General features: G+C 37.5%; 1 protein-coding gene across 1 annotated transcript in view; it reads left to right on the top strand.

Moving 5' to 3' along the window:
* Positions 1-19789, top strand: part of NFAT5 (nuclear factor of activated T cells 5) — a 134421-nt gene that overhangs the window by 52261 nt on the left and 62371 nt on the right. The window contains exons 2-3 of the mRNA XM_044987477.1: positions 347-472; positions 14923-15481. Of these exons, the coding sequence (XP_044843412.1) occupies positions 347-472; positions 14923-15481 (685 nt within the window). The remainder of the gene's footprint in view (positions 1-346; positions 473-14922; positions 15482-19789) is intronic.

Here is a 19789-nt window from a genome sequence, read left to right on the forward strand (position 1 = left end):
CTCAGGTACTTTGTTCTGGGTTTCATCATCTGTGTTGTTTCAAAGGCACCCATGTGTTGCAGGTTCATAGATGGTCACTCTGTGTCTTGAAAGGGAAAATGCAAATTTGCTCAGTCTTGAAAACTTGTATATTTTAAGTTTTTTAATTTTTTTAAAATCAACTTGATTTCTGTGGGTCAGTGATCTCCAAGAAATTTGCCTACGCAACTTCTTATGAAGCTTCTTGAGATGCCACATCGATGGTCTATATTCCTAGACTAAAATCTTTAATATAATCTATGTTTACAAAAATGACAGTTGATCTCTGTGTTTAAACCCCTTTTCTCCTTTTTTTTTTTCCCTTCAGAATCTGTCTATGACCTCCTCCCAAAGGAGTTGCAGTTACCACCCTCCAGAGAAACATCTGTAGCATCCATGAGCCAAACAAGTGGTGGTGAGGCAGGTTCGCCTCCTCCAGCTGTAGTTGCTGCTGGTAAGCATTCCACTTTGCTCAGTTATATCCTTAAGATGTGTAGTATTCTGGCCAACATGAACAGTGCTGGCAAAGTTTGGAGTCTGAGACGATTATGAAGAAATAAATGAGAGCTCATTCTAGGAGACTTCTAACAATCAAACTAAATGATATGCATTACAGGAAAATTTTACCTAAATCATACTTGCATTACATGCATAATATGCTTTTCCCACTGGTACATTCTTCAAAACCATAAGTGTGTACTAACTCCTAGAATGCACTCTTCTCTTCAGATATGGTAGGCACCAATTTGGAACTGAGTCAATGTGTGTAAAATAATGAATTCCACCTAGCATAGAAGATAGAATATGAGATGGTATTTTGGCCTTAAGTCTTTTATCAGGCTATAGGAAGAAAAATACCATGTTTTCCTTTGTATGGCCTGAAGAAGCTCTCAGAATTAAACCACACATATATATTTTCCGTTGTTGCATGTACTGTAATCTTTTTATTGCATATTAAAACATAAATAACTAGTTAATGTGATTTCATATTTATCAAAAATGTCTGAAATTACTATTTAAATTAGGTACACAGTTTAGAATTAAGCACATTTCTTTTTACAATGTGTCATTTTGGAGAAAGTGTGGGACATGACACTTAAACTGTATTTATTTACAAAATATTAAGATCATCTCCTTATGCAGAATATTTTAAACTTAAAGCATAAAGTCCCTTTTATTGACCTTTGTTTTTAAAAAAATAAATAAGGAAGAGTTAGTCCATTGCTAAGGATAAAGTTTTGATCTGTGAGGTTGGCACCAGTGCTCTGCAGAGTGCTAGTGTATAGCTGGAACTCTTTAGTAAGCAGTTTCACTTTAGCGAAAAGGCAAACCAATCATTGTGCCCATGGCTTATATCTCTTCCCTAATGGGCTGAGATTTCTTGAATAATTGGATCCCTGTAATCTTTATAACATTATATTAAGTTTGAGAGTGGTGTGTGGTCCATCAGTTGATGTTCTAGAAAATTAATGTTTGAGGTGGGGGTGCTGGTAGCTGCATTATGCAGCTTTTGCTGTAGATTCATGTGCATTAACCTTCTATATAAAAACATGCCCCAGAAATGCACAGTGTAATAAACAGCCTTTCTGGTTGGAGGCTGAAAAGGTTTAAATCTGTAAGAGAAACTTACAGCACTGATCACCGTTCATGTTTTGCCAGACGTTTTCTAACAGAGTCTGTGGATTTAATTGTGTACCGTGGAACTTGCTAGTCATTAGATTTATAAAAAGTGGTAATTTCTTTTACAAGTGTTTGATTCTAAGAGATTTTAAAATACAAGAGATTTTACCTCAGTTCTTAATAATGAATCTGGTACAAAGGTACAGCAACAACTGAGTACTGTTGCAGAAACATAGATTTTTGTTTTAAAAAAACTGTTAGTTAAATCCACAGACAGAAATGTAACTGCTAACTATATTTGTACCTTTACTGAGACAATTTTTGAGCATTTGAGTTTAGATAAACAGAACTAAATGTCTGTTCCTGCTAGGTTTTTAGCATCTGCTGATAGTCAATCCAGATCCGCTTAAAAAGCTGGGAATGTGCTAGCTGTGTTTGGGTTACACTGCAGCATTGACAGTTCAAGACTATAACAGGGTTCAAAAAAAGAACTAGATAAATTAATGGAGGATAGGTCCATCAATGGCTATTAGCCAGGATGGGCAGGGATGGTGTCTCTAGTCTTTGTTTGCCAGAAACTGGGGATGGGCAACAGGGGATGGATCACTTGGTGATTACCTGTTCTGTTCATTGCCTCTGAAGCATCTGGCATTGGCCACTGTTGGAAGACAGGATACTGGGCTAGATGCACCTTTGGTGTGACCCAGTATGGCCTTATGTTCTTTCCTTTAAAGAAAACTGAAAGAATATAATGTAGATCAGAGGTTTATTTGTAAACACTGGAAGAAGGTTCTATGTTCACTGAACTAAAAGGGGTCTTTAATGTCACTTTCTGATGAAGATTCCTCTGCATCAGCATTGTGAGAAGCCAGTTGGGTTTTTAGATTTCACAGGGTGCAGTTAAAAAGCTGGATCAAAAGTGGCACACTTGATTATAAAGATTGTAAGAAATTTAACAGCTTAGATTATATAAACTTTGTTAAAAATTAGTATAAAACATTAAAGTGTGAATCTCATTACTGCTGTCACCTGCCATAAAAATGAGTGTCCGAAGGATTGAATCTTGGTATTTTAAATAGTGTATCATTCGTACCTTGAAAGCCCCAGTCAGTGATCAGCGCCATTGTGCTGTGTACATATGTAACAACTTTGATGGCCCGTAACCCAAAGAGTTTGTGGCTGGGGCTTTCAAAGGAATCTAAGGGAGTTATGTGCCCATATCTAATTGACTTTCAGTGGCAGTTAGGTGACTAATTCCCTTAGACCCTTGGTGAAAATCCCAGGCTACACTTTCAAGATGTGACAGGAGTCAACAGAAGGATAAAATAGACACAATGCAAGTGAATCTACTGTTTGTGTAATACAGGGGTAGGCAACCTATGGCACGCGAGCTGATGTTCAGTGACACTCGTGCTGCCCGGGTCCTGGCCACCAGTCCAGGGGGCTCTGCATTTTAATTTAATTTGAAATGAAGCTTCTTAAACATTTTAAAAACCTTATTTACTTTACATACAACAATAGTTTAGTTATATATTATAGACTTAGAGACCTTCTAAAAACATTAAAATGTATGACTGGCACGCGAAACCTAAAATTAGAGTGAATAAATGAAAACTCAGCACACCACTTCTGAAAGGTTGCTGACCCCTGGTGTAATACATAGCAGTAGCAGTGTTCTTCCCCTCTTTGCCTCCACCATCTGGTACAGTTTGGGAGAAGGCTTCTCTCCCCAGAAGAACCAAAGGTGTGGGGGGGCTGAACAGGACCACCCATATCTCTTTCCCCTGCAAACTTGGGACAGTTTTGGAGGTTGTGGGGGAAGGAAACACCCCCTTTGTCTCCAAGATTGGGAGAGGCTGCTTGGGTTAGTCTGGTAAATTTTGGACCTGACTTGTGACCGCCCCATTTGGAAGCTGGCAATAGGAGAAGAAACAGCCCCCTCCACAAACAATAGGAGAGAGTGGAGAAGTGAGTGTGAGGCTCTGTCGTGGACCCAGTGGGCTGGTTACTAGTGTTGCCACAAGATCCCTGATCATGCTCCTGCTGATGCATCAGTGCCAGAGGCCCTGCTGCAGTCCCTCCAAGCAGACTTCAGATCTGCCACTGGGAGGTGAGATGAGGCCCAAGTCTCTTGTCCTCCCCACCATCTCCTCCACACAGCAAGGGTCCCTCTCTGAGCATATAGGATTTGTCTAGTGCAAAGAGATGGATCCTGGGCTGAGGATACTCGGAGACTCTGCCTTCCATCTTTCCCCTTGACCAAACGTCTGCAGGGAGGGGAGCACAGTAGTCCAGCTTCAGTGGGAGGTCTGGGAAGTTTTATACTTAGGCTGGAGTTAGTAGACCGGAGCCCAGGCTGGGCTCGCCTAGAGCATTACACATGCCTTCTTTTTGAATGTTTTGGAGGGATTGATTCTCCTATTCTCAGGGGAGCCATAGTTTCCAGTTGTGGTGGGTTAGATTTGCCCAGCCCTCTCTTCAGTGTTCTGTCAATTTTTGTGAAGGAGGAGTTTTTCTCCCCCTATACCCAAAATTCTCCAGGTTCCCAAAGGAAGGAGGCACAGGTGCTTCAGTCAGAAGACTGCTATTTCTCCTTCTTTGGAAGGAGCAGTCTTCCCCTGTGCTGCACTAGTTCCTTTTTGGGTGCACCACTCTCTATCATATGCCCCAATTGTCTTAGGGTTGCTGCAGTCTCCTCAGGCAGCTGTCATAGCTGGTCCTGACTCATGCAGTATAAGGAGTCTGCTTGGTCTCCTTTCTGTTAATAGGAAAAAAAGTGGGAAGGTCACTCCAGGCTCCCTATGTGTATTGTAGAGAGAGAAAGAGGAGTGTGCTTGTGTATTTATATTTAATTTAAAAAACCAAGATTGGCTGTTCACTCATCTGAATGTCACTTTTGAAAAGTGGTTAGTAAAAGAACACAGACACACGTTCAAATGGCTGATGTTGTAGAAATGGTAAAGTTGGAAAGAAAGGTGACCTTGGCATCTTAGAGTTCCACTATCATAAGCCAGTTTGTTCTTTCTAGTGTTTTGTGTAAATCTTTTGTGTGCTATCTTATTTATCCTAAAACTATAACGTATTTTCTAATGTTATAAGTCTAAACCTGCATCACTGTAGGTGAGCCCATTAAATACATTGTTATTTTTTTAAGAGATGGAGTTAACTAGAAATAGGCCTAGCATTTAGTATGTAGTGTAAAAATCAATAAATAAAATGATGCAGGTGCACTTTACTAGAAGCAATGAGAAGATTAAATCATAGGGAGTGATCAGAGGGTTTTTTTTTTCTCCTTTAAGATTGAACATAATTTGTTTTCTGCTTCCCTAGCCACTGGGTGACACAGTATCTGGCTGAAAATCAGATTACTGTAGGGTTTTCCATCAGATGCTTTGCTCTGAGGTTTTGTTCCATGTAAATACATTGCATAAAAATCTTGCTGCAGCTAACTCTTCAGATTTTTAGAGGAGCAGGATGGGCTGTTTTTCAGGTGTGAGGGCCTGACAGAAACAGACTTCTAGTTCTACCATTTAACATTTGTTTTACAACTTACAGGTCAGTTTAAAAATATTAAAACAGAGTCTTGATAGTTGGATTTTCATGAACACATTTGATAATTTTAATATAAGCAACACGATGTGTATCTCATATTCATCAATTCAGATGAAGAGTTTTACCCACTCTTTGAATGTCAATCAGGCAAGTGTAACCAATGAGGAATCCAGAATTTTGTGCTGCAACATTGATATCCTCAGCTTCTTTCTCAGGTATCTAGTTCCATCACACTTCCAGAAAATAGGAGGAGGAAAAGGGGCTCCCTTATATGCATCAGCACTAAGGACTAGCATCGTGAGCTCTTTGTATAGACTGCTGCATGTGGGAGCATCTTCATCCAGAGGGCAGGAAAAAGACTAACATGTGAGCCAGCACGAGCATATTACTAACAGGAAATATGGATCATTTACTAGGCTCTTTTGATTGCAGATCCAGATGATGAAGCAATCTCAATCTAGGCTATAGTTGGAGTTGATCACTTACATAGATCAGCAGCTGGAGCTCCAGGAACCCACACTTTTAATGTTCCTGGCATGAGCATTTTCAAACCTTTGTAGGAGAAGGTGCCTGATTCTTCAGTTGTATTTCTCAGATGTTGATGAGATTTTTCACATTTGGAGGACATGGGTTTGTACGAAACTGATTTAAACAAGCCTTTATCTTTCTATTCAAAATGCTAATCTAAGTCTCTTCTCTTGTGTTCCTTTCTAGTAGCAAGTCAAAAGCCCTCTGTCATCTTCTTCTGTTTGGAATACTTCAAATACAAGAGCCCCTGTTCCTAAGCACCTCAAACTGTATTGCTTTTTGAAAGGTAAATGTGAAGGGTGAACCTGTTCTCTGAATTAGTATGTACAATAAAATCCTCTCTACCCTTGCACAGAAAATATAAAGGGAGCATCTTGACTGCCAGCTGTAGTCCTGTTCCTTCTCCCTCCAGTAGAATCTTAACTAAGGACAGTTTGCAAATCTTCGGGGTGCAGTAAGGAATGCATCCTTTCCAGTGTCTCTTTTTGATCTCTTGTTCCCATTTTGCCACTGTGGGAATGGATCATTCTTCCATATTTTTTCCTCCTCACCATTATGAACAACCTTCCTGCATCTGATTTGGTTTTCTGGCTGTTTTCAATTCCCATCTCAACTTTCCAAGCTCTAATAAAACAATCAATTTGTTTTCTCATAGTAAACACTGGGACACAAATTCCACATCCCTGAAGCTTGTTCACAGAACCCTCTTAAATTGCATATATAGAATGTAATCAGACGGGTTGAGTAATGTTTTGGTAAGAACAATATACAAAAATAAATTATATGGTATCTTGAGAGAGAGTAGCATAGACCTATTAGATCAAATTTTCCCTGAAGATAATTCTGATTGCACATTCTTCTTAAGTTTTTCCCAATTTAAAAAAAAAAAAGATGATCTGTGGGATTCTGTCAGCTGCCATCCACGAGATATGAGGTATTATGGAGCAGGTGGAATCTGGCATTCTAAACAAAAGGAATAATACTTCTGAATCTTAGAAAGGTTGGCCCTGTGGAGTGGGATAATTGAAACATCTACAGTAGTGCTGAATTTGCTAAAAAGTTACATTTATACTATAGCTAGAGGTATAGGGATTGTTCCTTTCTTTAAAATGGTATATAAGGAGGCAGGTTTAAAGAGGTAATATAACTTCTCCTGTGGGGGGAGGGGGGCTCCATAATACTTGGAGTAATCATTTTTGTACATTTAATTCTGAAAATCATATTTTGCTGCTCATTTGTTAATAAAAGAGCCATACAATTAATTATTTGTCCCCTCTTGCAACCATATCCTAAGGGTTAGGTTCATTTTCTTCCTCCATAAAGCAGAAGAAGCTTTTGGGTAATACTCATACTAAAATTTCCAAATCAGTTAATTGCAAATAAAGTTTGAAAATGGAAACTGAGTTTTTGCAGAATTGGAGCCAGGACATCAGCTTTTCTTTTGCTTATTTCCATATATCAATAGCAGAAATTTCTGGTATTTATTCTAGGTGGACTTCATTGCCAGTGTCAGTCACTGGTCCTTTCCTTTGGTCTGGAAGCAGTTACCAGAATCTTCAAAGGTGATATGAGTGCTAACATAGCAGGTTTATGATGTCATGTGTTGACTTGATTATGAGAAATAAAAAGCTCGATCTGGTTTTGGTCTGGTGTCCAAAGTCTTGGAAAGCTTTCAATTCTTGTGGTTCATAATCAGCTATGCAGAAAACCATCACTTCAATCACAACACAACAGATGAATGTTCAGGAAGTGCTTTCCATATGTTTCAGGGGAGGGAATTTCAAGGAGGACAAACTTCATAGAATGCACAGCTTTGAGGAAAAACTATCTATAGCACGTTTGTTTCAGCCAAGAAATATCAACTGCTTCTCTTTTTTTACAAGGTTAATATACATTGTAAAGCTTTTTAGGCCAGGGTCTTCCTCTGACTATATGATAGTGCAGTGCTTAGCATACTGGGGCCTCTGGGCACTGTTGTAATACAACTAATTTCTGAGCAAGGTATTTCTAAACTGCACTCCCATTCCCAGTGTGTCACTTCTAGGTACACACGATTATGAAGATAGTTTCAACAGTCCAGAAGAGGCCAATGTCTAATTAGCTTGGTGGCAGTTAAGGCAAGGATGTTCCCTTATCATTATGAGTTCTATGTGTAATGGTGATAGTGTGTAGATATGTACTGGGAGAGTCGAAGAAAGGAAAGTTTCTCACAAACACACTTTCCATTGAATGGAAATTTCTGTTGGCAGTATGTGTTCCCTCTAAGTTCTAAAAATACAGTGGAATAAGTAGTAGACCTTTAGGTCTCTAATTCTTATTTCTGTTCTAGTTCAAAGTTGCTTTCAGCCTTCTCTTGACTGATGTATAAGCAATAAAGCCCACCCATTAAGAAGGTTTTGGCATTAATTCATTATGAAAATGCACCATTCTTATTATCAAATAATGCAGAAACAAAGACAGGAAAAAGAGGACAAACCTAGTGTGTAATTACTGGGGAGAAATTCCTTGTCATAGTGGTATAAAAACCTCACTTAGTTCAGCACAACATTACTACATTTTTGGAAGGAACTGGTGGATTTGAGGAACAGAAGAGATCATTTCCTACCCAGAGATGGTTTTTTGTTATTCTGATCCACCAGTCAAGACATTACAGAATTATTCCTTTTAAGATGGTTTGATTATGTCAGGAAGTTGGGGAGATGAAAGGTGAGAGCTGGAAGAGGGAGCAGCTGAGGAAGTGTAGAATTCTGCCTGACTTGCTTGATTGCCTCTGACACCACTCTGAGTGGGAAAACCTACTAAACTGAATTGGTGGATGAGAATCACTAACAAAAAAGTTGCAGGTAAGAAATTACTACTTTTGTATCTTTAAACATGAGTGTAAATTATTGGTGGTGTTTATATAAAAACAGATTGAATGATGTGTTTAATCTAGGTATAAAGTACTGCTTGTTTCAGCATGTAATTGTAAGGGAATTGAAACTGTTTTGGACTTAATGTAAATTAAAATAACCAGCCTATCTTGAATCTGTGTGACTATTTATTTTTGAATAACTGGTGAATTGGATTGCTTGATTATATTTACTGGGATGCTAGTTGTTTTCTCTATTAATACTTAACTTGCATTCTAGCTCCGCCATTCAGAGACAGGCATCGTGTGGTGGGTTGTGACAGTGTCTGTCAATAGTGAAGACAAATAGTGCCAGAGACACTTAACCCATCCAATCTCACCCAGGGTATAGGTCGGTCTTGTTTTCAGACTTCTTCATAAGTCTTTTTTTCTTTCTTTTTTGTTTCTAAATAGTGGATTGATTGAAAACTAAACTTTTTTGTAAAGTTTTTGACTTTACATCAGTAATACTAAAAGAACAAAAGTAGAAACCCAAAGTTGGCATATGAGGTGTTAAAAGCAGGTTTGCAGCCACTTTGTAAGTTCTGGTTCATAACTTTTAAACCTTTGGCAACACCAGGGTTAATGCTGGAAATTTTGTATGTAGTATCCTTCTGTTTTATTCTGAAAAAGTCAAATATTGCCAAGAATATAACATGTAAGGTCTATAAATAACATTCATGGAGGGCCATACTCTGTGCATTAGGCCTGTAAATAAGGCCCTACTTGAATTGTGGGATGATTGTCAAAAAATTGGCTGGGTTGCAGACAAGACATGGAAAATTGCAAAAAAAAAAAAAACAAAAAAAAAAAGTAATATGGACTTTATTTGCAGTAATAAAGTCCATTATTATTTTTCCGTGATTTTCTGCTGTCAGGGTCCTGGGGCTGAGAGCGGGGGCGCTCCTGCTGTCAGAATTGCTGTGGAACCTAATATTGTGGAATCTGCAATTTCCACAGTATCTCAAGTTAAGTAGGGACTTACCTATAAATGTCCCAAACTTTACCCTGTGTGGTGTTTGAATTTTCATTTTTGTCACCAATTGTTTTCTGACAGCCTGTAGTGGAGCGCATGGCATACATGCTAGGCCCTGAAAAATAAGGAGAGTTCTTAATGACTTCCTGTATGTAGTGACTGTTCATGCACAGGGGGTTGGAATACTTTTTAAAACAAAAAATCTCTTACATAGTTGCATTTGAAATCTTGCAATTTCGACTATGGGATGTAACTCGCATTGCAAGATAGCAGCATGTTTTAAATGTCAGGAGTAAGGCACTTGTTTATTTTTGAGGGATTGTGAATCCTTGTAGTATTGAAGGATTTCTGTGAAGAGAGTGAACAAGGATTTCATGGAACAAGGATTGCCTCCTCTTAAGCTATTTTTAAAGACTGCAACTCCCTTCAGAGCAAGCAGTGATCATCCTGCTCCCCCCCCCACCCCCATTATTTTAAAGGCTGAAAGTCTTGTTTGACTCCACAGAATTATGGAAATATATAATGTGGCCTTAGTCAGTAATTTAGTAGCTAATGTTTCTTTCCTTTTCAATAAACAAATTGTAAAACAAAATCCAGCACTAATTTGCACATGGGGATGCTCTTTGCTATGCATTCCACTCTTCCTGATACTAGCCTGTGAATTTGGTAGCATGCATTTGTGCCACATGGGCACTGCATCCCCTTTTCCCACTGCCTGCTTTCTGGCTGCTTTCTATTTTCAGAAAGAACCTAAATTATTCCAATTCATAGAAAGAAGAGGCTATGAAAATAACGCTGCTTTACTGCCCTGAAAGTGAGATGGGCAGCTGGGACTAATAGGCAGCTTTCACCCTGTTGAAAGCAAACATGGGTGAACTGATGCCATGACCAACTGGAAATTATGCATCAGTCATTCTAGAAATAGTGCAGAGAAATAGGTGTTCTTTCTTAATTTACATTATAAACTCCAGCACTGACCAAATATGTTAAGTTACAATTCTTGGTTAGTTTAGGTTCTTTCATGTACAAACTATGGAATTGCATCTATTAATGTGTAAATTGTGTTGCCTGAAAGAGAACAGGAAATGCCTTGTGTTAAACTGCTTGTTCTGTATCAATCTGTTTGGCTTTATGGAGAGATATTTGCGGGAGTGGAGGCAACAGATTATGAAATTTATTTTCTTCATTTCTACTAACTTCATATGGAGTAGAGGTGATATTCAGAATAGCTAAAAGGCTTTTAGTTTCTAACAATGACCCACCATACTCTAATTTGAAAGGATTTAAATACAAAATACACTTCCAGACCTGTTTTATTTGCTTTTATGGTCCTTTGGCTGCATACCCCATCAAAAAATTCACTTGGCTTATATCATATAAAATTGTAATTCTCAAATAATTTTAAGAAAACTGTAGCGAAGTCTTATTAATATTCTGTCTTTATTTCAAATGTGCAAATACAGAATATAGTAACTATCTAAGTAAACAAAATTAATATTTGTGGGTTTTGGTAAGCATTGTTAAACTAAGCTGTCAGATAAAAATGTGTCTCTACGGTAAATAATTTACACTCTAAGACAAAAAGAAAATGCTTAAAAAGGTCTGTGTTCGTACTCTAATTTTCCAGGACACAAGTGAGGTTTTTCTTGCATTCTGGTTGTTGTATGCTCAATTCCTGTACTCTTGGGAACAATTCCTTTTTCTGTTGGATAATTTCTAAAAAAGTAGGAAATGGAAAAATGCTCTCAAGTTTTAAAACAGGACCAATGAAGATTAAAGCATTGAAAACTTAGAATAAAGAATGTTTAAATGCAGCATATTCAACCAAGGGATCCCTTTTGTGTATCAGATGTATGCATAGATTGGCACTGGCTCCAAATATATTTAAAGTTTAAAAAAACAAAATGAAATTATGTAAAAATGTTAGTTTGTTATTCATTATAGTAACTTCATGAATTCATACCTGGCAGATCCTACTTGTTTACTCTTTAAACTAGGAAGAAGATGAATTGGCTGGAGACCTATTGGCTCTACCTGTAAACATGAAATAGTTGCATCATTTTTACTAGTGGCATAACTTGAAATGTTTAGAAAGTGCATTTACACTGATTTATCCTCAAAAACACATTTCAGATTTGCCTGTTTTTGTAAGGGCAGAAAATAAATGATCTGCTGCTTTGATTGGCGTGATCCTCATGCTGCTTTTTGTATATTTTTGAGGTATGATAGGAAAAACACTGAACTTCACAAAGCTATACATATTTTAACAGTTGCATATTAATGGATGATATTTGAATACTTTTGAGAATATATAGCAAAAAAGGAGGCTATTTGGATTGTATTAAACAGTATTCGTTTAGCTTGCCATTTGTTTCCTGCATTACCGATACACAGGGCATCCCTGCTAATTGGAATACAGTGCAACTGGTCCCTCTAAGAGAACATATATTTCCTTCGAATTCTCTTAAAAATACGGAGGAAATTTGTTTTGGAACTTGGTAGTATTTATGATTAAAGTTTTTGAAATATTGTTCGTTGGTGACCTCAGACAGTGTTGGTGTTACCAGCTATTTAGCTTTGTGCTAATAAATAATATTTTTTAAATAGTTTTTCCACAAAAATTAAGGTAAAATTCATCTGTTGGATTTCTAGGATTTCTATTTTAAATGCAGGATATGATCACCATTTGGTATACCTGTCCCAATGCAGACTTGCATGTATAAAGTGCTAAATTCTGCTGCTTTGGTTTTTCACATGAATGCTTCTTTAGAAGAGCTCATTTAACGTTTACTTTTGTAGCAAATATTAAACGTTTTCACAAGTAATCCTTAACGCTAAATTCTGCAGAAGGGTGATCACCTTTATCCCAATTTTAGAACTTTGTTATCTGACTCAAGGGTCAGCTGTGTAATTGTTTATTATTCCAGTTAACGTTTTTGTCATGGGCAGAGATCCATGACGTGTTCATATTCTACATTCTGTTGTGCATGGTGTTTCGTTTCATTAGTAAACGGATTGATACCTAAGAAGGGAAAATGTTGCTGTGCAGCAGGACAAGTTTGCAGCATTATTCCACTTGCAAACCCTGCATGTAGCACACATACTCTGTGTGTGCTGCACACTTTTTTTCTATGTAGGTGAATTTACAAATACTAAATAGGAACTAATGCTGTTGTTGCTAACAAAACAAGGTAAAACATGTATGGTAACAATCTTTCTCAACTCAAAGTGGTTGCAAATCAGCTCCTAAATATTGTCACTGAAATTAATATCTAGAGGAAGAAGTTTTTTTCCAATTTTATAAATGTTTCTAAAGAAGAAGCATTGAATTAATGCATGCTACAAAACAGATAAATTTGTCTTTAAATTTGAATGCAGTTCACAGTGACTGAATCCTCCAGCTTCAGCCACTACATTTACCAAGGAACAAACTGGAAAATGGAACTGGTATCATTCAGCTTGTCCAGGAGGTGGAGAAAGGGAGTCTTTTTCTACATAGCTGAAAGAGTAATTTATTGATAAACTGTACTGACAACTAAATTTCTCTTAAAACTTAACCACAGATAGGGATTATTTTTCATTTCACTTAGAACAGAAAAACATCCAATTAAATTGTTTGTTTTAAAAACAACCTTCATTTTTAATGACTCTTCATATGGTTCTGATGCTTCAATTTTAATTACCAAAAACACTGATTTTTTTTTTATGGTTTTCTCATTTTTACCATACCTGAAAATAAATATTCACTTCATCGTTAAACAAAAAAATGTTTCCCCCCCCCCTTTTTTTTAATTTTCTGAGATTTCCTCAGAGTGGTCCAAGATAGTTAAAATACAGATTAATTAATTGAATTTCCACATTATGGAAATAATGTCATGATTTGAGTGGCTTATCAGAGACTCCTGCCTTTTGGATTTAAAACACCCCAAAAAACCTGACTTCCTCCTTACAGCAGATATTACCCTTAGTGCTGCAGTAATGACCATTCTATGATATTCCAGTGTAGGTTTATTTCCCATTGAAGTTTGTGATGGTGGTATTTGTTCCTTGAGTTTTGGTGTGATCAGCACTATTAAAAAAAAAAAAAAGAAGAAGAAGAAAATAGCTCCTTCCCTGGAGGGCTTACAATCTAATGTAAAACATACAGTTTTGTGAGTTGTTCTGCAATAAGCTGCTATCATTGAAAACATCTACTTGAATTTTAACATTCTTTCTTTTTACTCACTTGCTGATTGATATGTCAAGTTTTGAGAGAGTTACTTAAAAAAATCTTTAGTAGAAATAATCCTGTTGCTCTTCAAAAATCTTCTGATTTTTTTTGTTGTTGAACACTTAGCCCTGCTTTCCTGTATCAAGGGCAGTCTGATCTATAGGGTTTCCAGTTTGGTTAGTAAATAATTTTTGCTAGAGTAGGTGGGTAGATAGCTGTAGGACCCTGTTAATGTCCCTGAGGACACTGAGGCACGATTGAACTAAGAGTTCTGTCCCCTCATTGGTTCTATATGGCTTTTAACTTTCTGTATTTAAGGGGACCAGCTAACAGGTTCCTGGGAGATGGGGGTATATAGTCTGATGCTGACTTCTTCAGCCTCTGAGTTCCTAGTGGCCTTTTATCTTTCCATGCTAAGCATGCTACAAATCAGTTTTGTCCCTGTTCTGAACCTACACAATAAACAACCCATATCATAGTGACTGGTACCAGTTCCATTTTGCCTACAATTCAGTTGATTTTATATTTTATTTATCATTTTATAATTGATATCTGGAATCAGCAGCAATTTTCTCATTTATTTTCTCATATTTTTATTCCAGGATTTGCCTCTGAAGCAGGGAGTGTCTGCATTAAAAATGACCTGTAGTTCTCTGCTTCATAGGTTAGAAACTTATTTTAATATTTTGTGGCTAAGCACAGTCCCGTCTTTTCAAAAAATTCTAATAATGAATGGTTTAATTGGCATTGAATGTGGACTACAAGCATACATTTTGCTTTGGGGTTTCCATTGTTTTAGATAAAATGGCTTACGCTCAAATGATTAGTCCAGTTGAAGCAATAAAAGCCTTGTTGTTTGCTTGCAGCCTTTTTAATGACTTAAAGTTAACTAAAAACATAACTGATTATAGTTCAAAAGTTTAAGTACCATTTGGACACTTCAAAAATAATATTGTATTGCTTAGACCTTGTATTGCTTGAAGCATTTACATTCTCAAACTTACCAAATTCCAAATTTTCATTTGGGGGAAAAATCAGTTCACAAATCACATTATTTCAATGGGACTGCTATAGCCAGCACAGGTGCAAACATGTATCTTGTATTTACTTCTGAATTATACACCGCAGATGCTTCTTCAGCTCCCTCCTCTTCCTCCATGGGCGGTGCTTGCAGCTCCTTTACCACCTCTTCCAGTCCTACCATTTACTCTACCTCAGTCACCGACAGCAAGGCTATGCAAGTGGAGAGCTGCTCCTCAGCCGTGGGGGTAAGTAACCGAGGGGTAAGTGAAAAGCAGTTAACCAGTAACACAGTCCAGCAGCAACAGTCAATGCCGAAGAGACATACAGTCCTGTACATCTCACCACCACCTGAGGATTTGCTGGATAGCAGTCAGATGTCCTGCCAAGATGAAGGGTGTGGATTGGAATCAGAGCAGAGCTGCATTATGTGGATGGAGGATTCCCCCTCCAACTTCAGTAACATGAGCACCAGTTCCTACAATGATAACACTGAGGTGCCACGTAAATCACGCAAACGAAATCCAAAGCAGAGGCCAGGGATCAAACGTCGAGATTGTGAAGGATCCAGCATGGATATATTTGATGCCGACAGTGCCAAAGCGCCTCACTATGTCCTTTCTCAGCTCAGCACGGACAGCAAAGGCAACTCAAAAGCAGGAAATGGGTTGGTATCTACATTTTTTAAAGTTCTATCACCATAATTAACACCAAGCTAATACAACATATTCCTGATTTTTCTCAAGTGTTCTACTCAGGTTTTCACATAAACACAGCCTCTCCTTCCCTTTTGTATCTTAGCTCATAAGTTTATTCTAAAATTGCTAAGCTTTGCAGAGAAGTAAAGCTAAGATTTATTGCAATATAACATATGCTAGGCTTAGTTAGTGATTCAGTCCAGTACTGGTGAGATTATCCAAGGTTTTTCCCCCAGTGGATTGAGATTCCCAAAGGATAGAAAGCTTTTTAATTCTATGGCTCCATCTGTAAAAAGTCTATTTAAAAAGAGCTATAAGTACTGAAGAGATCTTACAACTGTTCTACACTGTCTTCCTAAAAATACCTTGTTCAGATTTTTATGTGAGGATCTCAGTTGATACATTTTATCTGCTTCTGTCTGTCTGTCTCTTTCTATTTATCAAATAGAGAGAGCGATGGATGTAGAAGTTAATTGCTTGTTAAGATTTTTCAGCATTTAAATTAACACGTCTTTCGCTTTTTGTTTGATAAAATGTTAAGATTATATGCTGAACTAAATTTTGTTTTTCATGTGAACTCACTTCTGTATTTGATTTTCAGAAATAAATCTCTAATCTTGTTTCTCTCTGTGCTTCTGGGTTGTGTGCATGTGTGTGTTAGTATGTGGGCACGCCTGGGTGGTAGTCTCTCATCTCTACCACTTCACACTGTTTACTAGATACATTTCAGTAGTTGCTTTAGAGAGAGAAAACCTCCATGAGTTTACAATAGTTTGTTGGGGGGGTTTTGTTTTTGTTTTTTTACCTGTGGCTTCTTTAGTACTTATTTTTATACTGCAGTCAAGTGGGTAGATTTATTTTTTACTTTTATGTATGTGCTTGCAATGTGTTCTAATGTTCATCACTGGAATGGTGAACATTAAAATATGACTGACTGGAAAGATGAGCTTTTCATATTCCTAAGGGAAACAGCCTTTAGTCTGTATTCCCAGGGTCATTGCAGTTCCATACTTAAAATGTTGCTTTGAGAAAGTGATTCTAAGAAACTCTCCAGAGTGGTCTGCAGCTTCATGGTAGAAACCTCATTCGGTAAGATGAGAATCAGGCTCACCAAAGGATGTAGAGTAAATATTGCCACCCGGTCTTTTTCACCTGCCTTCTGCAAAAAATTACTTAATCAATGGAACAATTTTTTGTCTGTTTACCACAAATGGTCTAGATGTATCAGTGAAACAGTCCAACATTCCTGTTCACCAGGAAAAATTTATAATACTGTGAAATATTAACTCTTTAAAATTGATTTGTAGCGTCTCAAATTAATAAACAAGTTGTTTGGAAAGCTAGAAAACAAGGTTGCACCAAGCTTGCAGGAAAGAAAGCAATTATCAGTCACCATGGAAAGAAGTGCTCTTCCTGTAGACAAGAATTGTGTGTGCGTAGAAGTTTTCTCCAGACAGGGAGCACAGGCTTAGTAAGCTACAGACGTATGACCTCGGTAGCATTAATAATGAAGAAGCTAGCAAAATGTTCATTACTACCATAACAGGAGCTAAGCAGCATGCATTAATAAAGGAAAGGTTATGTTTATATAGCCTTAAGCTTTTAGAACACTGGGGACAAGGTTGATTATAGTAGTATTGCATTATGCAATATATCTAGATTGTAAGAAAAACTTTGATAAAGTTCCAGATAGCAGATTCTAGTTAAAAGTAGATGCTTTAGTATCAGAAGTGGGTAGTATATGGAAATGCCCCCCCCTCCCGCCCCCTGCACGGGACATGTACATCTAGAGTACAGAGATGCAGCACTGCAAACACAGATTGTAGGAGTGACTGTAGTGCGGGGGTTTTTTTGTTTGTTTGTTTTTGGGGTTTTTTTTTTGCTTTTTCTGCCCAGTGGAGCTCAGCCAAGCTAGTTGACTCACATTTTGGCTTCAGGAGAAGAGGGAGGGTGATGACACTTGTTATATACACTAGTTCATACAATGGAAATACTAGCTCCCTCAGAAGAGACTTCTAATCTTCTGTAAAAGCTAGGGGAAAAAAGCCCACTTCCATAGAAACTGCGAAATGAGTTTGTGCAAGCTTTTTTAAAAGGCTTTGATTTTTTGATGATTTTCTAGGGCAAATAGGAGGATTCCTGTTCCTCCATTGGAATCATGCCAAGTCTCTGTCTCACTATTAGTCTCAAGTCTTCATTTGGACCATCTGTGGTTCAGATGGCACACACTTTAAATTATCAGGACAATGAAGAAACAAATAAAACAAAAATAGAATGTTGAGATATTGAGTGGGCATCATGGAATGTATTCTAATAAAAGCATTTGGCTTTGGCAGTTCATTTGAATGACCATGCCAGTCAGAATGATTTGTTTGGTTCTGATACCCGTTAAGCTAATTAATAAATAAGTATATGGAAAATATTGCTGTTGCTGTTTGCACAGGCATGGAAAATGGAATGCCACTAATTCTGGGAGTAAAAGGTAACTGAATTTAGAAGGACAGTGTAGGAATACGAGCTCTCCTTTATAGTTCGGAACAGGGATAAATGAGAGGGATTCCAGTGAAATATTTAAAATTCATCTATAATATAGCTAATTAGATTGAAAATGATCATCATAATTTCAAGAGACTCTTAATGGGAAAACATTCCAAATAATTGGCAATCAGTACCTCTTCAAACAAAAATAACACAGTATATGTGGAGTATGTTACCAAGCAAGGTAACTCAGGATTCAAAAGTAGAATAATTAAAGAAAACACATAGGTAGTCCAGGGAGGACAAAGTATTAAATGTGTATATTCTTTTAATAGGTCACATGTCTGTTTGTTCTTCCCATCAAAATTTCTATGATCTTAAAGTCTCCTTCAATAATCTGTTTAGCTGGAATTCTGAGTGTGAGAGATCAAAATATGTAACCCATATGTTTCTGCATTGAGAATTCTCTTGTGACATTATAGGTAATTAGGTGAGCTCTAAAGGCAAAGAAATGTGAATCCCAATCTCAGAGCTCTGAACAATATGACTATACTTTTATGATAATTAAATTGCTTAATATTCCTTTTCTGATTCCCATGTTTAATTACATGATTTAAAATTCTGGATGTCATGAAAAGCAGAGAAAATGTACTGACTCAAAACTGCTAATATACTGGAATAAGTTCCTAACAGAAGATATGGAGAATTGATAATCTAAAAACCTTGAATCTAGTTAGTGTTTTTGGTTAACTAGGACAGTAGTGTAACTAATACTGCTCTCCTACATGTGTTTACTTAGGTTTCATTAACTTGTGTACATTGTCCCAACTGGAAGAGGGTTTCTGTAGAATAAAAAAACTGGGTGAAAATAAAACTAAAGGGGTTTTTGTGGTAACAGCCTGTTTGGCTACACTGAAGCTGAACCATGAGGATTTCTTGCCATAAAATGGTACTGTTGCAATTTGTATGCTTTTATAACCTCTAAGTTCTACATCTTTTCTTTTAATTTGAAAACAAACCTACAAAACAGGTCTGGTGAAGCACTTTGGGATTCTATGCTCAGATTGAATAAATAACAGGCTCATAGGACAGTTTGAGTCTTAAGGTTAAATTTCATAAACACACAAAATTACGTTACTGCAGCCCTTGATAAATCATTCACTAGATCCTTAGTCAGAAGATTATTCATACTTGTTGCAAGTGTTCAAGGGGCTTGCAAGGTTTGGTGTAGGTGAGAGCATGATGGATGAAACCTTGTGGAAAATCAGACATGTAGCAGCAGTATTAAGGGAAAAACTTGCACCCTCCTCTACAGCAGTGAAGGCCTGTCTTGTAGCAAAACTACTGTGGTTCAGCTATACAGGGGTTAGGCCAGGAGTTGGGGAAACCTGTAAAAAAGATGTGCATTTCCTGTAGACTATGGAGCCTTGCTCTGTAATATTGTACGGTGAGAATTTCAGGCTGGGTGATACTTTGCAGATCCACCATTGTGTAAATCCACGGGCCATCAACTCTTCTAATCAGAGTGCAAATAGCCTCTCCGGGCTTAAGGCTGGCAAAGTTTCCAGGAAATAGGTCCACCATCAGTGTGTGGCTTTGAGGAAGAAGAGGTTTCCTTTCCTTCCCCAGCCAAATTGCTAACGAGGTGCCTTGAAACAGCATTCCTTAGGAATCTCACACCTTTCCCTTATTTCAGGCTATCCATGCACTCAAGAAGGCAACACTGGCTAGTTGACATTTAGAATGGTTTCTTCACATCCATAAATGCAGAAACTAATTGTTGATAAAGTTAAAGCTTA

Source organism: Mauremys mutica, chromosome 14, assembly GCF_020497125.1.
Source record: "Mauremys mutica isolate MM-2020 ecotype Southern chromosome 14, ASM2049712v1, whole genome shotgun sequence".
Taxonomy (NCBI): Eukaryota; Metazoa; Chordata; order Testudines; family Geoemydidae; genus Mauremys; species Mauremys mutica.